Source organism: Nesoenas mayeri, assembly GCF_963082525.1.
Source record: "Nesoenas mayeri genome assembly, chromosome: 2".
Lineage (NCBI taxonomy): Eukaryota > Metazoa > Chordata > Aves > Columbiformes > Columbidae > Nesoenas > Nesoenas mayeri.
In genome coordinates this window covers 73,495,616-73,518,557 of record NC_137543.1, presented here as the reverse complement: position 1 = coordinate 73,518,557, position 22,942 = coordinate 73,495,616, and the positions used below count along the sequence as shown (strand labels likewise).

General features: G+C 41.6%; 1 protein-coding gene across 1 annotated transcript in view; it reads right to left on the bottom strand.

Moving 5' to 3' along the window:
- The window catches only part of COBL (cordon-bleu WH2 repeat protein), a gene marked incomplete at both ends in the record, with an annotated part of 160,113 nt that overhangs the window by 113,863 nt on the left and 23,308 nt on the right, over nt 1-22,942 (bottom strand). The window contains one exon of the mRNA XM_080364156.1: nt 186-392. Coding sequence (XP_080220282.1) covers nt 186-392 — 207 coding nt within the window. The remainder of the gene's footprint in view (nt 1-185; nt 393-22,942) is intronic.

The following is a 22,942-nucleotide window of genomic DNA, read 5'->3' as shown; positions in this document are numbered from 1 at the left end:
CTTGCCCCAGCAGAGAGGGTCCTTTACACATGGCTCTTGGGACTCTCTGGCACAATAGCTCACTAAAATGCAGAGAGAAGCATGGCAGAGGAACCGCATCAGCTCAGAAAGGGAGACATTAATATCAGCAAGCACCCCACTGGGAACAGAGGGCTCCAGAAAGTGGGAGCTAACCAAAGCCTTACCTTCCTTGTACTGTGCAATTCTGCTCCAACCCGCTGGGTAAAATAACTGTGAAGTCCACCGATCTGTTTATCATGTTCTCTTTCATGCTCACAAGGTTCTGATCGGAAATTACAGCTGTCTCTGCAGGTGACTTGTGCTCACTGTGAATTCTACTTGCTGCAGAAGGCTGATTTGGCGGAGGAGGAGCGCGAGCTTTCATTCTTCTCCTTGAGAAATAAAAACAAGAAGAAAATCAATAATTTCTCGTAAGCAAAGTATAAACCTGTTAACAAGAAATTATGTTCTTTCAGCCATAATCTCAGATTGTTTTAAAACATTCCCCTAATGCAAGTAATTTTTCTTTATCATGAAACTTTTCAGTGGAGTTGCATTTTATTTTTACCTCCTCTCTCAAAATACGCTATTTTTGTAATGATGCACTCCTATTGTTTGCTTTCCGTGCCCCAGGGGATGAATTGGTTCCATGATTAGGAAGTGAAATAATCATTATTCTGTTGAGTATGAAGCATGCTCCTAAGAAGAGAGAAACAGAAATGATGGGTCCAGTCCAGACCTGACTCAAGAAAAGAGTCGTATTTACATAAATGAATGTTTCCTCCAAGTCCTAACAGCAGGAGTGGAGGCAGGCTGAGGTTTCATTGAGCTATATTTGGGTCCCACAGTATTATTCTACTTGAAATATTGCCTCTTCCTCTGCTCTGAGTAACTAGTATTAAATTTGGCTCATCGAACTTCATAGGGAAGCACCATGCAAAGGTCAACCATGAATGATATCACTTCTTACCATGCAACACTATGAGACTATAGCTCTTTGAAAGCACCCTGAAGAGAGCTCATTCTTCAGTAGCAGGCTATGCTCCATAGCCGACATACAGAAAATCTGCATCAGTGTGCACCAAACAAGCAGTGTACTTTACAGAGATATGAAACCATCACAAACTCGAAGTTTAATTCACTGGCAAACTACCAGACAGATAAGTAACATATGTGCACTGTTCGACTTCTGAATAGCTGGCCTCATACCAAGCACATGTCTAAAAGGATTAATTCTGATGATTAATAACTCGGTGACCTCTTCTGACTAGATTTATGCCTAGCTTAAGTCAGATTTTAGTGTAACAGATGTAAAAAGCAGTAAAATATTTGCAGAGAAATTAAAAACTGCAGGCAGTAAGCCTGGGTAATAATCTGACTGTTTTTAGGGTTGAGGAAGAGATTATGATTCTGAACATCATTTTCACCCTGCAAACAACATAAACAGAGGTCCAGAAAAGAAGAGTACAGAAAAAGCACTCTAACTCTTAAAAGCCTGCAAAGCTTAGTGGTTTGCTCAGCCAGGGGCAAAACTGCATTCAGGGGAAAAAGAACAAAATATTTAAAAACTGAACAGGATTAACACCAAACCAAATTCTTCTTTAATTAGAGACAAACTGTATTCTCACAAATGAAAAGACTAAATATACAGTTTGGATTACCAATGTAAGCTCCTAGCAGAGAAAAAGAAAAAAAAAAAAGAGTTCAGAAACAATCCAAATGCTCTACACTTTTTAATCAATATTTGCATTTGACCAGCAATTTCTATAACATGTCTCAACGCACAAAATTCACTACATCGCCCTGAAAATGCACATTGCAGTGAGAACTCAGCAGGAGACTCTAAAATCAGTTGTGATGCAGATACTTCCTTTCATTTCCTCTGTGCATAACAAATGGCATTCTCTACAAATATGCAGTGAGACCTACTGCTGTATTTACTAGTATACAGCAATTTCTCTTCCATGGGAAATTTTCTGTGAACATTTGATTTTTATCCTACATACATCCCATGAGTCAGACAGTCATCAGTCACTAACTTGCAGCTCCTACACTCCTCCCCATGGAGGTGATGATAAGGTCACGGCTTTATTGTTTAACTACCTTGGCTTTCTATATGTCTGTGAACCAAACTCTTCATTTATTTCTATGTTTATAAAAGAAAAACAAAGAAATTGTGATTAATCTTCTGCTGAGATCCCTTTATGTTTGGCTACAGTTGTTATTTGTAAACAGGTGGTGAGAGATATGGGAGTTTTTCATAAATCCAGATCATGCCAACCTTGCTTTATAATCATGTGGTGCAACACTGAAGGACTTTGGATCAATTTACAAATGATATAATTCTTGCCCTCCGTAACATCAACTTCATCAATACAAGTAGCTACAGAGATACACATCAGCTTATTTCTTAATAGAAGCTTTTCTTTTTTGGTTTTAAAGCTTGTCCTATAATGTTGGGGACAATTCCAACACAGTGCTCCTGACAAAGTACCAAAGGCAGTGGGAAGGAAAGAAGCAGGTAAGTGTCCTGAGCCTGGCAGAACTAGTTTTTTTTAAACTAAGGTTTACCTGGATTTGCAAATCCCCGATCTCACAGCGAACTGAGGGAAAATAAAGCAATGCTAATAAAATAAGCATGTAACTGAAATCAGTTGAAACTGAACAGACTTGAAACTTCAGGAAAGAAGTGAAGAATGACTACGTTTTTAAGCTGATGAAGGAGCTGGAAGTAAATTTGGAATATGCTGTAATACATGGGTGTTTGTTCCCTAGCAATACCATAAGCTGCATGAAGGAACAGACAAACAAAATCAGACACCTTAATACCAATTTATAGCTGTGAAATAGGAGTGTGATTTTTATCTGACCATTTTTTAAGTACCCTTTACACCCAATTCTGCAGTTACAGACCTTGTACAACACTGCTTGAGGCCGGGGTGGGGAGCACAGTATTAGGAAATCAGGTATCACATCATCAAAAGCATCAGCTATACATCGATCAGTGATGTCCACTTTACCTCCATAAAATATGTAACAATGCATATTCTTTTTTGGCATTACACAATCAGGGCCTTTTAGACACTACAATCCCTCCTTTTGTGCAGAAAGGACAGTGCAGGTCTGTTTCCCTCAGAAACATTGGAAAAAGTAAAAGGGAAAACATTCCCACTACAGTCCTGCTAACCTAGCAACAGTTCAGGTGACCTCATACGAACTTTTCCACAGTATTGACTACATATTCTCTTGAAACACTGCGACTGCTTTAAATGCCTGGTTTTCAACGTTTTCCAAATGACAGATCTCCAACTATTTCAGCGGAAGCAGACCCCTTTTAAGCTCACATCTGCATTTCCTAGCTAACTTTCTGAAACATCTCAGCAGCAGAAAGTAACTCGGTGAACTGCGGACTGAAACCCACAGCTCCAGCTCTACCTTGAGCCTGCAGGAACAGCTGTTTTCTGACGGGCCCCAGCAACTGCAGCCAGAAGGTGCCGAGAAGCCTGTTAATGCTGTTCAACTCGAGTCAGAAAAGGAATTTCGCTTTCTCTGTCAGAGCTACAATGGTTGTAAAGGACAATATGAAAGCGCTCCATAATAAAAGCCATTTTGTTCCTCCACTAAACTAATGCACACAGAAAGTATGTGACTTCAAAGCTTGTTTTAAGCATGGGTACTTACCACACTATAAACACAACATACTATTAAAAAGTTGTATAGTATTCTTCAGTGTGAGCTAAATTCAAACTAAACTTAGCTTAACAGCGATTTTTTCTCCACAAACATCTTTCAGTGTGCTCAGTAACGAGGTACTTGGTAGGCGACCCCACCTGCTATCAGTCTGTGGATGAAGCTGCAAGCGGGAACACTTCAAACCTGTGATTCACTCATCGTTACACAAATGCTTCAGTCCAGCCCTTGATAAGGAGGCAGAGTCAAAACAAATAGCTGATTCTAATACACAAATATACAATGCCTTTTACCAAGGTTCAAAATAGTTCATCTCACTTTACTGTAAGATGAAACAATGCATACAGCGATTAAATAATTAGGCAGAATACATAAATAACCTACCAGCGCTGTCCTCAGTAACAGCATCAGGCTTCTCAAAACGGGAAAGGAAAAACAAAAAGCAAACTGACCAACACGACCAGTGTTTCTGTATTACAGCACACAGAAGAAATGCAACAGAAATGAAGAAAAGCTTCACCAGATTAAGAACTTCAAGACAAAGTTAACACAAGCCCTTTGGACCTACACTTTATTAATATATAACCACCAAGCAATAGGAGGCAGCCTGGACTTTACAATTCCATGCTGAAAAGACATGATCTCTATCTCAAGCAGAAGTGGTCCTGGGACTTCCACCCTCATGGCAATGCTATGCAGACACTGTCTTTCTTCAGATAAGGTTTAACACACATGCACACACAAAAAAAAAAGGTGGAGGCAAGGGGGGAATAATGAAGTGATCCTACAAATTTCTGCCATATTGGAATTTGGAATCCTCTCTGCCCTGTAAGGCAAAGGCAACTTAACAGGTACAAGGGCAGAATTCATCCCATAGATGTCAGCAGGAGTTTGACAAGAACTCCATACTACACTGACTTGTAGAATCCAGTCCTTCTATGCCAATTCCCTTTCTAGCCATGCATCTAAAAATTTTAAAAAAATGAGCAACCAAACAAGACAAACACACCCCCCCAAAAAAACCAAACAAACAGATGAAGGGAAAAAACAACAACAAAACCACAACCAACCCCCAACATAGCAGAAATATGGGCAACATTCATTTCTGATATAGTGAATAACTAGCACTGGACCTCCAAAACAGTCAAATCAGTTTGCAATCTTGTCAATGCACCAGGCTGGAACAGCTGCAGAGGGTTTCCCCGTGACACTTGTGTACACCCCATCTCATAATTAGGAGGGACAAATTAACCTGAGAGTGCTCTGTGATGAGCACAGGACAAAGTGTCACTTGGGTGGAAAAAAGGAAACAGCGAAGTAAACTTTCTCTGATTTCAGGTGATTGCACTCCTGCAGTCTTTTGAGGGGAAATCTATGCACATTGCTGTTTGAGAAGAAAGAAAAAGCAGAGGAGTGCCTACACTCACTCTCTCTCCGGCAACTTAAACGGCAAAACTAGAAACCCAGCCCTGAGGCACAGCTCGGAGTCCAAATCAGCAAGACACAGACAGCATGGTAAAAGTCACTCCTGCATAATGATCTAGCCTGTGAAGCAGATACCCTTCAAAGAACACTTATTTTTTCGCTCTTCGTTGTTTAATAGCAAAGCAAGAAAACCCAGACTACAGGCTAGGAAAAAGACACCCACCACATCAGAATTAACAGTATGCCAAGTTCCCTCTTCGTAAGTAAAATCCTTTCAGTTTCTAGACACGGCAGTTCAGAAAAATTACAAAGCAACACAAACGTAAAGGAAACACAAACGTATCGGCACCAACATAAAGCCACCTCAAGAATTTTGAAAACAGAAAACGAAAGTCAAACAAATCACACGGGGATGGAGAACAGAAACCAGGAGAGTGTGATTGTGTCCACAGCGGCTGAAGAGGCAGGAGTTCAGCCAGACAACCCTACATCATAAACTAGATTTCCATTCCACCTTGCCATCTATAACACTTACATTAACCAATTACACTGATCTTTTGGGATTCAAGAACATTCTCAAGTTTACTTAGTCTATCACAGGCAAAACACACTGACTCATTACAAGTATGTGCAATACAGGTAACTTATGCCTTTAAATGGCTCAAAGAGTAAGTCAACTACAGGTCTAAAATACTACTATTATAATCACTTTTTTCCAGTATTATTTTACAGCACTTTGTAACATTCATAATTTACAAAAATGTTACACTTTCTAAATACCTGAAATATTCAGCAGACACTAAGATCTAATGAACTGGATTACTCCCATATTATTATGGTTCAGGAAACAATTAGGGTTCCTTAAGTGACTTTTTTTTTTTTATAATAATATTTTCTTTTTTTAAACAAAACCAGATTTTAAATTTCTTAAGTGTTAGAGTATATAATTATTTTACACTTTTTTCAAACTTTTGTTTGAATATCGTATTACTTTTAAAATATCATTCAGTTTCTAAGGCAAGATCAGACTGACAGATATGATGAAAACTATTCCCTTGCGGGCATGATAAAGTCACCCAAAATAGACAAGAAAAAATAATTTGTTTTTGGCAAAGAAATTAAAGTTATTTAATTATATTTTTGATCTTCTATTTGATTCTACTGATGAGAAACCCTACAGCTTTATGTATTTTAAAAATAAAGTTTAAATGCCAGGGGAAAAAAAAGAAGACTCGAAGCAAACTGAAAGAGAGCATTTGTAGAAGAGGAAGCAGAGATGGAAGTGCATGAACATGCTTGCCCAAGGGTGAAATTAAAGAAAAATAAACAAAAGTCAAGGTGAGATGGAATGGAATGGAATTAGTTCCTAATGATGTATCTCTAATTTCCAACCTTTCACAAACTTAACCAATCGATCATTTAAAAGTGCTGTGCTGCAGTTTCCCGGTCTCAAACGTACGAGTGAATAAACTCATTGTTATAAAAACTCCTACCAGGGACATACCCCCAGAGCTGACCCATTTTAGGACAGGCTGAGGTATCCCAACCCATGGCAGAGACCTGGCTGCTCTGTTGGTTGCAAAGCATCGCACAGCTGCCAAACAAGAGAAAAATAGCTGCACCTGGCCAGGACTCAGAGTCCTGCCCTGATGCTACGCAGCTGAACTATTCAGAGTTCGTCCTCTGGTGAGAATGCCAAATGATTTGTTAGCCTATGGCTGGTATCCTCAAATACAGATTTTTTATATATGTATCCTCAAATACAGTTTTTTTATATATATCACCCACATTTTTGTTTGAGAGTATGTTATCTTCCAATAAAAGCCTAATACTCCTTCCAGTCACTGAAGCATTCCCTCAAGATCCAGTTCATAGAATCATAGAATCATTGTGGTCGGAAGAGACCCTCAGGATCATCGAGTCCAACCATAACTTGACTCTAGCACTAAACCATGTCCCTAAGAACCTCGTCTAAATGCCTCTTACACACCTCCAGGGATGGTGACTCCACCACTTCCCTGGGCAGCCTGTTCCAATGCCTGACAACCCTTTCCATGAAGAATTTTTTCCTAATATCCAATCTAAACATCCCCTGGCGCAACTTGAGGAAAAAGCAGTTCCCAATCAGTTTCGTGACAATCATTTTTTAGGGCCAGAAGAAGCCATAAGCTCGCCAACCCAATCTCCCGTAGTCCAATTAACCCCACTGCTACTTTAGAGAGCCCTCACTTGAGAGCGCAAGCAAGGATGGAGCTGTACGTGAGATGGATTTCAACTGATCAAGGAACAACGCTGCAGCCTACAAATGCTTTACATCTGCTAAACACAGTCACACTAGGGAGCCTAACAGATCTACCTGTATCAGCTCCCAAAACAACCTAAAACACAAGCCTTAGAGGAAATCTTTTAAAAAGCAGCCAAATCCCAGGATTTGGGTAGACGCCCGCTACAGTTAATGAAAACACAGCCTGATTAAGCACTGCAAGGTCTGGCCTAATAGCTGTATCACAGGACTTTTGAGATACCACCCACACATTCAGTGTGTGGCAAAGACCACACTACAAGCCGGTGCCATCATGTGCAGCTCCATCAGACTGTACATCAGTAAAGAGGAATGAAACAAGAGAGCAGCTAACATTATGTAATTATTTGCCTCATCTGCTGAAACAGGTGATAAAGAAAAACAGAAGTCTATCGTGCTTAAAGGCAAGAAAGCACAGATGAGTTGCTCTATAGTGGAATGCTAATTTCCTGCATTCTAAACTGCAGTACTATCGCTTCTCTGAGTCAGATATACATCAATAGTTTTAACTCTAGTTCAGGAGATATGATCAAAATAAAACCCCAGTAACAATTCATACCAGAGGCTGGGTAACAAGACTTCCCTTCAAAAATATTTGGTCTAGAAAAGCAAAAGTAGAAAATTAGTACACTAGGCAGGGATGATGAGACCTTGCTCTTCTCACAATTACATCTGCCAGAGGAGAAGACTCAGATGAACCAAAACACAGATAAAAACAACAGACAATTACGTTTTAGGACATAAGTATGTTTAGCCACCAGCATCTGAGCTAGAACTACCTGCCAGTTTCACACTGACCAAAATCAAAAGACTGCCAAGCAATGGCTCTTACAGTGACTTGCAAAGGAACCAGCAACGCATTAGTGCAAAGCCTTCAGTGACCAGCCATCCAATTCTATTTCCACTAGTATTTTTGAACTTATTCCTCCATTATCTACACATTCACATTGTTTTTTCTCCATTTATCAAGTACTGAGCTATCAGTCTCATTCCATTCTGAGCAAAAATAATGATTATGATAATAATAAGTATAATAACACTCTAAGATAAACATCACATTGCTCATGATCATCTGAAATGTTATCCAGTTCCTTCACCTGTGACTAAATCAGTCTACTTTGCATGGTATGCTTAAATAGGAAAAGAGACTGACATTATTTTTATGTTATTGATGCTTAAGCACAATGGCACTAGTTAGTGGCCAAAAAAAAAAAAATCTATGCTAACATCCCATACATAGAGAAACACCCAGAATATTGCTGCTTGCACTGTACAGTGCCCAAGCCCTGCTGCCAGGGAACTCTGTTCTGTTTTCGGTGCTCTCAAATCTCCACTGAGCTGTTTTAAGGATGCTCAGTTCAGCATACAGGAGGCTAAAACTATGCAGACAGCCACCGCACACTGAGTTCTCTGCAGATGGCAAATCCTATGGCTGAACTGTGAAAACGACAACTGGTGAAACAAATAGTGAGATTTCTCAGTATTATTTATGAAGTTATAGTCAGGCTCTTGTTGGCTAACTAGATTCTTAGTAAGCATGCTCACCTGTGGAACAACACAGGCATGAAAAGAAAGCCAAGAGTATTTCTAAGTAGGCTGGAATCACTGCTGACACTGCATCCTCTGCGTATTGGGGGCAAACAGGCAACCTTCAGATGCACTCACTCTGCTACTCGTCAGCTGTGCTTTTGTGAGGATGCTATAGCTCTCACCCCTGTGCCTGGTGCCACAATTCCATGCTGAGCTCTCTAGTAACACTCTTAGGTCTGGAAAGGTAAGTTATCAGTTGGAACAGGTTTTATTAACACCCAATAATTGCATTAGTCTTCATGTTTATTAACGGCAAACCACGAAATCAATGAGAAGACAAGTTGTAGAGGGGTCAGTGACTAAAGGTCTGATTACCCTAGGCTGAGGCTAGCTCAGAAATACTCGCACTGTATGGTAAGTCCCCTGAAGTTATAGGTGCTGTATAGTCTTAATCTCTTACCAGCAATCACTTTGAATAAGGCTATGTAAATAAACAAATATAACAGTTTACTGCTTAGCACCACTGATTTATAACCTCTCCTGTGGCAACTTGCACTGTCAATTAAGATTCAACTTCAAGGTGCATTTACACTGTATTACTGAACAAATATATCCCAGACTGTGCTCAATTTTTGTGCTCAGACTTTTTAAACTCACTACCACCTACTGAGAAACATTCTCTAGAGCAGGGGTGTCAAACACATTTTCACCGGGGGCCACATCAGCCTCGTGGTTGCCTTCAAAGAACTGAATGTAATTTTAGAACTGTATAAAATGAGTTTGACACCTCTACTCTAGGGGCTTGAAGACTCTGTAGATAAGGGCCCTACTGCAGTAAAGTGCTTTCTTTATTGTCTATTTACAAGGGACACAAAGATGGAATCATTTTAAAATAAGCAGAGAAAAGCAACATACATAACTAGTGAAATTCTGATGCAATTCACTGTGTTAATTCCTAGTTTTATAATATACTTACAAGCTAGTGGGCACTTCAGTAGAAAAATGCTGACATGACTATAAACTAATATTCACACCAATACCTGTTTCAACTACGAACAGCCTTAAAACAGTGTCCACCTGATATGCAGATAGGGCAGAATTATGTTTAGAATGATTATTTCCTTAAATAAGCACACCTATCACAAACATTAACACATGTAACTGTGAGCTGACAGATCATCATTTCTCATTTAACCAGAATGCTCTAGGAGTATGCTAATCAAGTTCATTTCACCTATTCACCTTACACAACAGATCCCACAAAAACAGGCAGGCAGTGGTACTTGAGGAAGAATTTCCAGAATTCAACCTATGTTATTCCATCTACCTTCATGATGCAGGTTTTAAATCATCTGGTGGCAAGATCACAACTACTTCAGAAAACCTACACACTCTAGAGTACCAAGGAAGAGGGCAGGGACAAAAAGTTAAAGGGTGTGGACCAGAATAAAGAGGCATCTTGGCTCAGTTCCTGAGCACCCCTTAGATCCCAAAGGGCTTCCCAAAATATTAGAAATTATGTTTCTAGGTGGAATTTAGATTAATCACTAGTAACTAACTCTAAGTCTTTCCAGGCTGCATGCCAGAAGGTCTCAGGCAGGAGACCCATAGAGCAGGGCAGACAGGCCTACTGAAACCATTTATTTTCCAGCAGCACTGAGCTCTCCTAAAACGGGAAAGGCCTCTGTGCTTCCTCTCAAGTTTACTTGCCCTTGGAGAAGCGCTTATGATCCTGTCATGGCTGACCTTACAGCAAATTTTTCGGTGTGGGGAGGGGAAGGTTGCATCCAAGTCCAATGCCCACTGTTCCTATGTGTTCATAAGTCCGGATCTGAGGATCCACAAGGAGACACAATTTACTTACTTTGGATTGTCAGTTCTACAATATCAAAGATGCTAATCTACTCTCTTTTTTAATCTACAGCTATTCTGTAAATTCTGAATCTGTAGAAAACCACGTGTCACAGAGGAAGCCAGCACCAGAGCTACGGGGGTAACAAGCTTCTCTTTAGAGGTAGAGAAAAAATCCCCTAAACAATCTAATGATGTATTTTGTGAGATACAGTCTACATTCACTTCCAGAGAAATAGCAGAGATGCCAGGACATTCCTTACTCTCTTAATCATCTCCTTAATTAGCATTAATTTGGTTTTAATTAATACTCCATCACAAAGTAAGAAATCACATACATCAGCATATTAAAAAGGTTAATGAAGGGAATATGTGGTGTCAATGAGATAAAACACCCAACTTCAACACAAGTCTAAACTGTTGTCAGACCCCCATATTTATGGGATGCCACTGGTGCTTTATCAGGAAATCCCACTGATTCAGCTGATTTTCTGTGTATCTTCCTGATGCTGATTCTCTTAATAAAATTTCTTATGAGAACCACACGTATTTTGCTTTAAATTTTAAGATATTCTCTTCTTTCTAAAGGCCACAGGAATCAAGTACTTGGTAGTTTAAATTTAAATTTGAGTATTTTGATTTATTAAAAACAAACCATAAACTTCATAGTAAAGCAATAAACCCTGCTCCAGCTTTACACTGGAGTTAAGAGGCCTACATTAACATGAAAACAGAAAGTCTGATGAAAATGAAAGCTGCACGTTAACACAGATAAAAACACTTGAAACACCAAACAGCTGATTAGCAGGACTCTGAAGTTTGATCTTGATTTATCAAGTAAGAATAGAAATGTTTTAAAGCTTTTTAAATGGCAGCAAAAAACATTTGTTTAGTTAGTGTCCATTTAAAATTCTGTTTAATGTATCCTGTAGGCACACGTGGTACTTAACTGATTTTAAATCTTGCCAAACAAAAAAGAATGTGGTACCAACTGAGCACTTAACAGCCCCATGCAATGCAAACTAGAGCACACTATGAAGAAAATCTTGATAAATCAGGCATGTCAACACACCCAGACAGTATCAAATGGGAGAGGAAGCAGCCAAATACCCTCCCTCTTTATCACACACATTCAAATCAGGAATGACTATTCTGGGTGTTTTACTGCTGTGTGGCACTGGCACAGGGCAAGAGCCTGGGCCACTTCAGACTTTACAGAGTACAACAAAGACCTTGCATCATCCCCACCAGCAGACTGGAAGTCATGGGAATGGTGCTACCTGTTACAAAATGAGAAAACATTACCATGAGAGAGAAGGTATCTACTACCTGGGAGGTTTAAATGCTACTCAGAGATAACCCAGTGCAAACATGCTTGAGGCTGCTCTGTAAGTATTGATGGGGTATCACAGCAGGGGCAGCAAGATTGTGTAAACATGCCTGAGCTGGCTGCAAACTGAGCCGAGCCTCCAAAACCCACACAAGAAACAGAATATAGTAGACTGCCTTATAACATGAACTGTCATACTTACACTAGAAATGGCAAAAGGCTCACATACCTCAAATGCAAGCACTAAAACACTTTATAATTTAGAGCCAGTCTTTTAATCAAAAGATTTCAACCTCCTCATCAGAAAAATAAATAAAGAAAGAAAGAAAGAAAGAAAGGAAAAAAAAGAACCCCAGCAGTATTAATGCCATCTGATTTCCTTCAGCTTCCTTGTCAGGACTGATTTTGATATCAAAAAAGGTTAGAAGTCTCACTGAAGCTTTTCTCAATTCTGCAGCACTTAATGACTGTCTTCAACTCTGGACCTTATCCTGCAGCTATCACCTGAATGGGGTGGTTACAAGGCCTCTCTATCACCCACCAACTTTCCAGAGACTTCTATCAGGCTTATCTTTCCTTCTGTCAATTACACTGAAATCAAACCAATGGGTGAAAAACAAAAAAAAATACAAGAAAATACAGGCAAAGAACATAATCAAATACACTTCATCTTATAAGAAAATCACGTTCAACTCTGGAATTATATGGCTACACAACCTGTTGGCAGACTTTGCTGAAACAAGGGTGCCTGTCCCATCTGAAAGCTGCCACCTGGGAACACTGAATGAAAACAGAAGAGTTCGGAAGGGTTTAACAATAAAAATGAAAAACAAAGAAATCCTGGACTCCGTGAAGTCAATGGGAGATTTGTCATTGACCTTGCAGAAAGCCAAGTTTTCAGCCTGGCAGAACCTCATCAGAGCTCACTTTCATCTCTGTGTTAACAGCCCCACTTGCTTCCTCTCCCAGCTTGAACACAATTTCCAAGCACCAGGACAAAGCTGATCACCAGCAGCATGGCACCTAGAGAAGCACTGGGATGCTGAGAGCAACTGCGTGGTACTACCCTAGATATCCAACCAGCTGCCTTTTAGATCTGCAAAGGCACAGCTCTCTTATGTTCTTACTGTATCTCATTGAAAACTGAAAGTATCAAATATAACTAATGTATAAAAAAAAAAAAAAATACTGAGATTAAAAAAAAACCCTAAATATTTAAAAAGCAAGCAAGCCTATCTTCATATATTGCCACCCTGTATCATTTCCGATTCTAAAATCGGTCAGAGAGGTCAAGGAAACCTGAGGACACAAGATAAAGTCAGAACTGCCACACCACAACATCTTTGGTCACCTCCCCTGAAATAGGAAGTTCGGTGGCATAGTGATAATTGGTGAAATTACCAGCATACAGAGAGCAGTCCCTGAGCCAGGGCCTAACAGTTGCTCACTTGACATGTGCTGACACCATTTTTCCCAAAGAGAGACGAGGACACTCCATCAATAGCAGATCTAGCATCCTCTCTGATATTTATCAGGCTTTCCTGGCCAGGAAAATCCTGGATGCAGATTACAGATCAAGGTTCTTTCACACACTCCTACTGAGCCCAACACAAACTGCACCCAAGCAAAGCAGCAAGGCAGGAGAAACACGAGTGAAATCTACCAAAACAAAAGTTAAAGGGTCTCACTTCCCTAGCTGAGTCATGGGTTTTCCACATCGAATACAGAAGCACTGATAGCAAAAAGGGAGCTGATAGATTTAAACACAGCATTTCAAGTTGCTGAATGTCAACAAAAAATATAGAGCTGACAGATCCTCCAGAAAAAAATGCTGCCCTTTATTTTGGAACTAAACAAAACAACAAAAAAAAAAAGCATATTTTTCCCTACTTCCTGAAGCAAAAGTAATAACCTCCAGTGTAAGATCTTGTTTACAATGTTTGATTGTCATGTTTGAAATACAGGCCAAAGCAAAGGTATATATAAAAGGTTTTCCTCCTCTTGCACCCCTTCTTATAGTACAAATTGCAGCAAAACCGATTACTGGTTTATATAAATAAAACATATTTTTCCCCAAAAAATTCTACCTTCAAAAGGTAGGCTACTCAAGAGGTCAGGGGGTTAGTTAAAATCCATGTCATTACAAGAGCTCTATTTCAAGATTCTGGCAGCCTTCTTCATCTTACTACAGGAGACCATGCAAAAGTCTTACGCACTGTGGGCTACCACAGGCCCATGACATATCCCAAAACAGTATTGCTGTGGGGTTCATACATTGACAGAACTCAACAAAAGCTTTGGTAACTTTCTTTACTCAAACCTAAATTTGGGGATTTTTTGTTTCTTACCAGCAACAAAAACCAAAACCTCCTCTGCAGGCTACTCAGATAACTCAGGTATGCCAGAGTACGTGTGCCTCATCCCACACACATCTGCCTACAATGAATCATGACCACCCAATCCTGGAGCAGGAAGGTAAGCAGCCACCAGCCTTAGCTCCATGGATCATTCATCCGTCTGAGCTGCTGAATGAATGCTGAACCCAATAGAAAAGCAGGGTGTAACCAAAACCAGAGCAGGCAGAGGAATCAGCAGGAATACAGGCACTAGTAGCACCAAGCTTCTTCCCACAGGCCACCACCCACCACTGAACCTAGTGTTTGAAGCCTAATTGTAATCCCAAAGAAATGACAGCGATACCATTTGAGTTACTCCTGCAAGCTCACCCAGCCCCTGCCCTTCAGGATAAATGCTGCCGAATGAGTATGGGCTGCTCAGACCAGTGCAGGAAGGGTGTAATGTTTTCTTGCACTCTCCTTTCAGGGAAAAAACATTCCACACTCATGGCTGCTGCATACTGTAACTGATGAGAGCAGAGGCGTCTTCTCACCTTCACAGGACGTAGAGCACATAAATGCTGCTTTCCCCTTACCCAAACAATACCATGCATATGTATTTGATGCAGACAGAATGCTACCAGGCTACATGCCATTCTTTCTGCCAGGGTTGATAGATGAGAAGTAGGACTAAATACTATATAAATTGCATTCCTTATTTATATTCAGCTACTTCTGTGCAGCATCGCTATATTTTCTATGCAACTTCTGATACAATACTCCTCTACAGTTCTTTCAATAAAGAATTATTAGAGACATCTACTGACACAGGCACGGGCAAAGCTGGCTGATCGCTCCTTGTTGCTCTATGGGAGGATGTCACCGAGTGCTACTGGGAAAGCAAGGATGCTTCCAACCCAGATTTCAGCCACGCCAGGCCTTCCAGCAGGCTAAATTCTACCTCACAGCACCAGGGAATGGGATCAGCCAGCGAGGGAGGGATGTGCTCAGGAAATTGCATGAGAGATCCCTAACCATCAGTGTGTCATCACCACCCACGTTCGGAGCTACAGAAAGAGACACTGGAGGCATTTATGCACCGTGAAGTCATTTGTTGACTATACTGTCAATGTCAAATCCTCACAGGAGCACGAGATGTTTTTGACAGAGCAGTTGGTCTGCTAGGTCCATAAACACAATGAAAGAACACACCAAAGCTTTTATCTGGCCAGTGAGCGTCAAAAGCTGTGTTCCTGCTACCAAACATAATGTATTCTTGGTCTTTTTAATGAGGCAGCAAATGAAAGCCTGGAAGCAGATGCCTCCTGACATAAAACTGACAGAAGCAGCAACACAGAACAACCACCCCAAGAGAATCAAACACCTGTCTTCATACACACACATACAGAGATTAGCCAAAATACTAGTTAGCAGTTCCATTTGCCTGTCAATATCCAAAGACTTATTAATGCATCAACCTTGTTCCAATTTTCCTGACCGTGCTGCTGTTAAAAGCAAGCTATGCTTTTAATATGCTTTTAATAATCTGTGATACACGGATGTCCTTGACCACAGGATTAGGTCCAAAGAGATGGGGTAGGAAGAGCGAGCATTTCACCACTGCTGCCTCTCTCAAAGTAAATAATAGATTAAAAGTTGAATCTTTCACTGAATACCTGGCATGTTGATAGTCTTGGCAAATGACAACTAAATTAAACATATATTAATGGTGTCACGTAACAAGTCTAACCACTTATTTTTAAACTTGGAAGAGCCTGAACAATTGAAAATATCTGGGTTTGGCTTACAAAGTAATTCTGCACACCCTTTTCAAGCACTCAGTCTGCATAGTCGGTAGTAGTAGATGGCACTGAAAAGAGAGAAGAAATCTGAAACAGAAAGACAAAAAAGGAAATACTTCCTATACTTATATGGTTAATGAGAGGATAGTATGTAGCATAACACTGGTTTTAATTTCTGCTGCAGAAAAGGATGGGACAGGTTAAGGATGGGAAAAAAAAAATCTGTGTATTATATTGATATTAAAGAAACACTTTGTAAAAATAAAATAGCCTAACCTTAGCCTCACTTAGCAGTCTTTCCCTTGAATCAGCAAATATACACCCAAGAGAAATTGGTGTCTAGTAGAAAAGCAGTGTGCACTTGCAGTTTAATTACACATATACATACAAAAAAGGAATTTCTGTCAATCCTTAAACATCTTCACTGTTGAAAGAAGAAACAACTAATGTTAATAGGAATCTTAATTCTGGCTTCATTTGGCATTATTTAACAAGCAACGTATACAGCTAATTAATTCAACTGCTTTGCAGTTTTTACTTCAGCCAGTCTGAAGAAAAGACACAGACATACAAAGACTAAACACGGCTACGTATTTCCAAGTATTTTCCTAAACTGAAGCGGAAAAGCATTTAAAAAACACATGTACAGGCCTGTACATCTAACTAGAAAGGCGAAACTTCCTGCCAGCGCCCGACAGCAACCAGCTGGGTTGATGCCGGTCCCACAGGTGAGGCAAGGGCAGTGAAGGGGCCATTTCTTCCCACCATCCTCTCCTCCTCACTCTTGCCTTTCTCCTCACCCACCTCCTCCATGGGCTGCAGTCCCTTCAGGACACCACCAGCTCAGTCATGGTGCCACCTGCAGCACTGGCCTCACTGCTCCCTTATCTCAGCTTTTTCTGCCCTTTCTTACCCAGGATTTCCCTGAGGCGCCCACCTGTAGCTGAGGGGCTCAGCCTGTGGTAGGGCCATTGAAGCTGGCTGGAATTGGCTGTGTCCAGCATGGGGCAGCTCCAGCCACTCCTCACAGGGGCTGCCCTGACAGCCCCCACCTTGCCAGTTATGCACGATACAGTTAATAACTGGCACCACTGGCTAAAATGAAGCAGCAGAGAAGTTTCGCTTTCCATTTGGCTTCTCCAGTCGCAGAAACATGCCCAGGAATCGGCAGCTGAGGCACAAGTACAGGCTGCAGGACAGCAAGGTCCCATCCATTTCTCTGCTGCAGGCAGATCCCTCCAGCTCTCCCAGCTCATCCAGTTTCTCCTTCTCTGGAAACACATATATTACAGCAAAGTGCTCAGATACTGTGGAAGTGAAGAGCTAATAGAGATGAAAAAAGTCCAACAGCATCCTGGTGTGCATCTAGAATAGCGTGGCCAGCAAGACTAGGGAACTGATTGTCCCAGCGTATTCGGCACTGGTGAGGCTGCACCCCAAATACCGTGTTCAGTTTTGAGTCCCTCACTACATGAAAGACAATTGAGGTGCTGGAGAGAGTGTGGAGGAAGGCGACAAAGCTGGTGAGGGGTCTGGAGCACAAGTCTGATGAGGAGTGGCTGAGGGAACTGGGGCTGTTTAGCCTGGAGAAAAGGAGGCTGAGGGGAGACCTTATCGCTGTCTACAACTACCTGAAAGGAGGTTGTAGCATGGAGGGTGTTGGTCACTTCTCCAAAGTAACAAGTAATAGTACAAAAGGAAATAGCCTCAAGTTGCACCAGGAAAGGTTCAGGTTGGATATTAGGAAAAATTTCCTGATGGCAAGGCGTGCCAAGGAACAGGCTACCTGTGAAGTGGTTGAGTCACCATCCCTGAAGGTATTTAAAAGATGTATAGATGAGGTTCTTAGGGACATAGCTTAGTGCTAGAGTTAGATTATGGTTGCACTTGATGATCTTGAAGGTCTCTTCCAACTGAAATGATTCTATCGAGAGAGAAATGAAGTTTCCTGAATATACACCCAATTATCAACTAACAGGCCAACCTTACAGCACCTGGGCTGCCGGAGACTCACAAGAGATTTAAGTGTCAGGCTGAGTACAAGGAGCCTTGTGTGAGAAAGTTCAGTCTCTGGGTCCAGAAGAACAAAAAACAACAGTGGCAGCTGAAGCCAACATCAGCAGATCCTACTAAAACCCAGGTTCATGCTGGGCCCAAGAAGGCTACACAGTAAAAACAAAGCAAAACTCTCAGGGCCGATTCATCTCTCCTTCTGAGTCACCTAGTTCACCTTCACTACACATTGAATGTGGTAAGTACTTTATGAAACTACAGAAGAAAACTATGAAGGCCAACAAGAAGCTTCACCTGCGACACAGGGATGGCAGAATTCCTTGTTCTAGGCTGCCACCAGGGGATCACACACTGCCTCAGGATTTTGTCAAGAGGACTTCAGTCTTACCTGTGTCCTTTATCTTTGCCTGGCAGTACACCAACACAGGCACTATCAACACAGAACCTCCAATTATTTCAAGAAAAATGAAGTTACATTTAACTTTTGCCCCCATTTTTCCCCCACTCATTCAAATCAGCCTTTCCTCGTAAGTGAGATGCTCCACGCCCTTCATCATCTTTGTTGTCCTGCGCTGGACCCTCTCCAGCAGTTCCCTGTCCTTCTTGAACTGAGGGGCCCAGAACTGGACACAATATTCCAGATGTGGTTTCACCAGGACAGAGTAGAGGGGCAGGAGAACCTCTCTCGACCTACTAACCACACCCCTTCTAATACAGCCCAGGATGCCATTGGCCTTCCTGGCCACAAGGGCACAATGCTGGCTCATGGTCATCCGGCTGTGCGCCAGGACCCCTAGGTCCCTTTCCCCTACACTGCTCTCTAATAGGCCATTCCCCAATTTATACTGGAACCTGGGGTTGTTCCTACCCATATGTAAGACTCTACACTTTCCCTTGTTATATTTCATTAAATTTTTCCCTGCTCAACGCTCCAGCCTGTCCAGGTCTCTCTGGATGGCAGCACAGCCTTCTGGCGTGTCAGCCACTCCTCCCAGCTTGGTGTCATCAGCTATCTTGCTAATGGTACACTCTATTCCCTCATCCAAATCATTGATTAATATATTGAATAATACCAGCCCCCGTACTGACCCATGAGGCACTCCACTAGATATAGGCCTCCAACTAGACTCCGCCCCGCTGACCACCATTCTCTGGCTTCTTCCCTTCAGCCAGTTCGCAGTCCACCTCACTACCTGATCATCCAGACTACACTCCCTCAGTTTAGCTGTAAGGATGCTGTGGGAGACTGTGTCAAATGCCTTACTCAAGTCAAGGTAGATCACGTCCACCACTCTGCCATCATCCATCCATCTTGTTATGTCCTCATAAAAGTCAATGAGGTTGGTCAAGCACGACTTCCCCTTGATGAAGCCATGTTGACTGCCCTAATGACCCTCTTATCGCTGACATGCCTTGAGATGGCACCAAGGATAAGTCGTTCCATCAGTTTCCCAGGGATGGAGGTGACTCTGACCAGTCTATAGTTACCTGGGCCCTCCTTCTTGCCCCTTTTTAAAGACTGGAGAGACATTTGCTTTCCTCCAGTCCTCAGGCACTTCTTCCGTTTCCCAAGACTCCGCAAAGATGATGGAGAGCGGTCCAGCAATGACCTCAGCCAGCTCCCTCAGCACCCATGGGTGCATCCCATCCGGACCCATGGATTTATGGATGTCCAGATTGCCTACCTGCTCCCTAACCCAGTCCTCATCAACCGAGGCAAACTCCTCCATTGTCCTGACTTCCTCTGGGGCCTCAGCGGTACGAGGCTCCCCAGGACAGCCTCCGGCAGAGTAGACAGAGACAAAGAAGGCATTCAGTAACTCTGCCTTCTCTGTATCTTCTGTTGCCAGGGCACCCACCTCGTTCATCAGTGGGCCTACATTGCCTCTGGTGTTAGTTTTATCTGCCACGTATTTGAAAAAGCTCTTCCTATTGTCCTTGACCCCTCTCACCAGGTTTAATTCTAAGGAGGCCTTAGCTTTCCTAGGTGCCTCACTACACGCTCTGACAACAGCCTTATATTCTTCCCAAGTGGCCAGCCCCTCCTTCCGTGATCTATAAACTCTCCCCTTCCACTTGAGCTTACCCAGCAGCTCCCTGTTTAACCACGCAGGTCTCCTGGCTCCCTTCCTTGACTTCCTACGTGTCGGGATGCTCTGATCTTGTGCCCGGAGGAAACAGTCCCTGAACACTAACCAACTATCTCGGGCCCCTTTACCATCAAGCAGCCTTGCCCATGGGATTTCCCCAAGCAATTGCCTGAAAAGGCCAAAGTTTGCCTTGCTGAAATCCAGAGCTGCAATTCTGCTTGCTATCCTGCTCCTGCCACAGGAAATCCTGAACTCTACCCATGGTCGCTGCAACCAAGGCAGCCCTCGACCTTTACCGCTTCAACCGCTTCGTAAGTGATCAGTTATGAATACTTTTAGACAAACTTTTATCAAATTTACAAAGTCTACCATTCAAACAAGCTAGATCCATCTTTAATTAAAATGAACTTACAAAACTTTATTGAATACAGAGGTAAAATAAACCACCCAAGCATCCAGTAAAATCAAATACATTAAGACACGTATAAACAGCAGTTTCTCAAAGCCAACTCAGGGAATGCTCCTTCAATGCCAAACACTGCAGAAAGGCAACTGCAGCTTCCTCTCACAGTAACACAGCACAGAGATGCTGCAACACATCTAGATGGTGGCACACATGCTCTGCATACTGTCCAAACTACAAAACCCCATCCCTGCGTTTTTACTTCAGGTTTTCAATTACCTTGTTACTGAACACATGCCAATGAACAAAGGATTGCAAGCATTAGAATGCTAATTTCTCACACAGTTTAAGTTGGCAGCAGTGGCCGTAAAAACAGAGGCAAATTCTGATATTCGTAGTAAACTCAGGATCTTTACAAACATGACACTGTTTAAAAAAAAGCAACTCCTGACATAAAGGTACCTGTCACTGTTAGTAAGGCACCTGTACTCCTGCAGACATTCTTCTGCTCACACCCCTTTTCTCAGTCAAAAGAGAACTACAGCGGCTCCAACACAGCTTTCTAAATTCAAGAGAGTTTCCTGATCATTTGCTGTGGCCATCTATTGGTAAAAATCCTCATCAAAAAGTATGCATCTATTTAAATGCCTCGCATTTATAGCAACGCTTCAATTTTCAGAGCTTTAAAGCCTGTTATGCTTTTCTTTGGAGGGGACAAAAGGTGGGGAGGGGGAGGAAAGTATTTATTTATTTAGATACTGAATACTTGTCTCTCAATGCTGGTGAGTATTTTTAAGTACTCAACAATTCGGCCAGGTGTCTGACCACAGCTTGAAGCGCACAGGGGCACAGGTGCCACCCGGGGGAGCTCTGTCACCCCAGCCCAGGCCTGGGAGCAGCGGGGCCTCCCTCGGCCTGAATTTAAACTCCAGCTTTGCCAGCCTGGCAGCAGCTGCTCATACCCTGCGCTATTCCAGCGTTTCGGAGGGGACGCTAAAAGTCCCGTTCTTTTAAATGCTATTTTTAGCTACTGCGTTCTTATTGTTCACGATGAAAAACAAATGCAAGAGCCAAAAGAGAAATCCCCTTTCCTTTGGCAAAACTATGCTAATCACACCATCATTAGGGAACGAATTTACTCGATTCACAAAAGGCAAACAGGCATCACAGCTAACTACACTGGCCCGAGGCGAGGGAGGAACAACAGTCTGGCTGATTTTGTAATAACCCTTACAGAAATAAAATTGATAAATGGTTAATTCCCTTGGTGTATGCATTAGCACAGCCCATTACATTAATAAAACAACCCTAACTTAACCAATGAAACAATCTGCTCCCGGGATCTCTTTAGCACACACACACTTCCTATTACTAAGCAAAAGGTCTCTGTGTCAAATTAACTGTGAAATTGAGAGTTTTCATTTTTTCATATTCAAATAAAAAGAATCACACAGAATTTATTAAACAATGCACAAGGCATGAAGATTTTAAGCTGTTTCCAGCTGTCATTACACCAACAGAACTAAAAATGTATATGATCAAAAACATGTAAGCGAATATGTATGAAACACATCTATAATATTTTATTATTCCTTAGAGAATGGGATACCAGTGGTTGAATTTTAAAGATCATTTCCTGATTGTACAGCAAGCCCAAGATACAGTAACAGCATTACGCTTCTAAAATCTAGTGGAACAAAATAGTAGCACATGAATCATGTCTGGGATGCAACACATCAGTAGAAAAAGAAAGACTATGAAAGCTGTATTTATACAAACTGGAAAAAGAAGAAAAAATAGCTTGCAGGAACACAGACAATAAAAATTAAAGAAAGACACAGACAGAAATAGAAGGAAGAGACAGACATATGGCCTGCCAGATCAATCCTCTCATCAACCACTGCTTAAAAAGAATGGTAGAGTACTACAAAGCTGAAAAACTGATAAAAGGATGAAAAAGCCTAACTTCAGCTGGGAAACAATGAAGAGGAAACATGTCCCTTCTGAAAATGTTCATTATTTTATATTATACGTTACTATTGAACCACTCACTCTCATCACACGCTACTACTATTAATTACCTGTGTTGCAATAAGGAGTAACATTTCACATTTTCAGCAAGATCTGTAGCCATTAATAACAGGTAGGCAAGCTACACATTTTTGTAAGA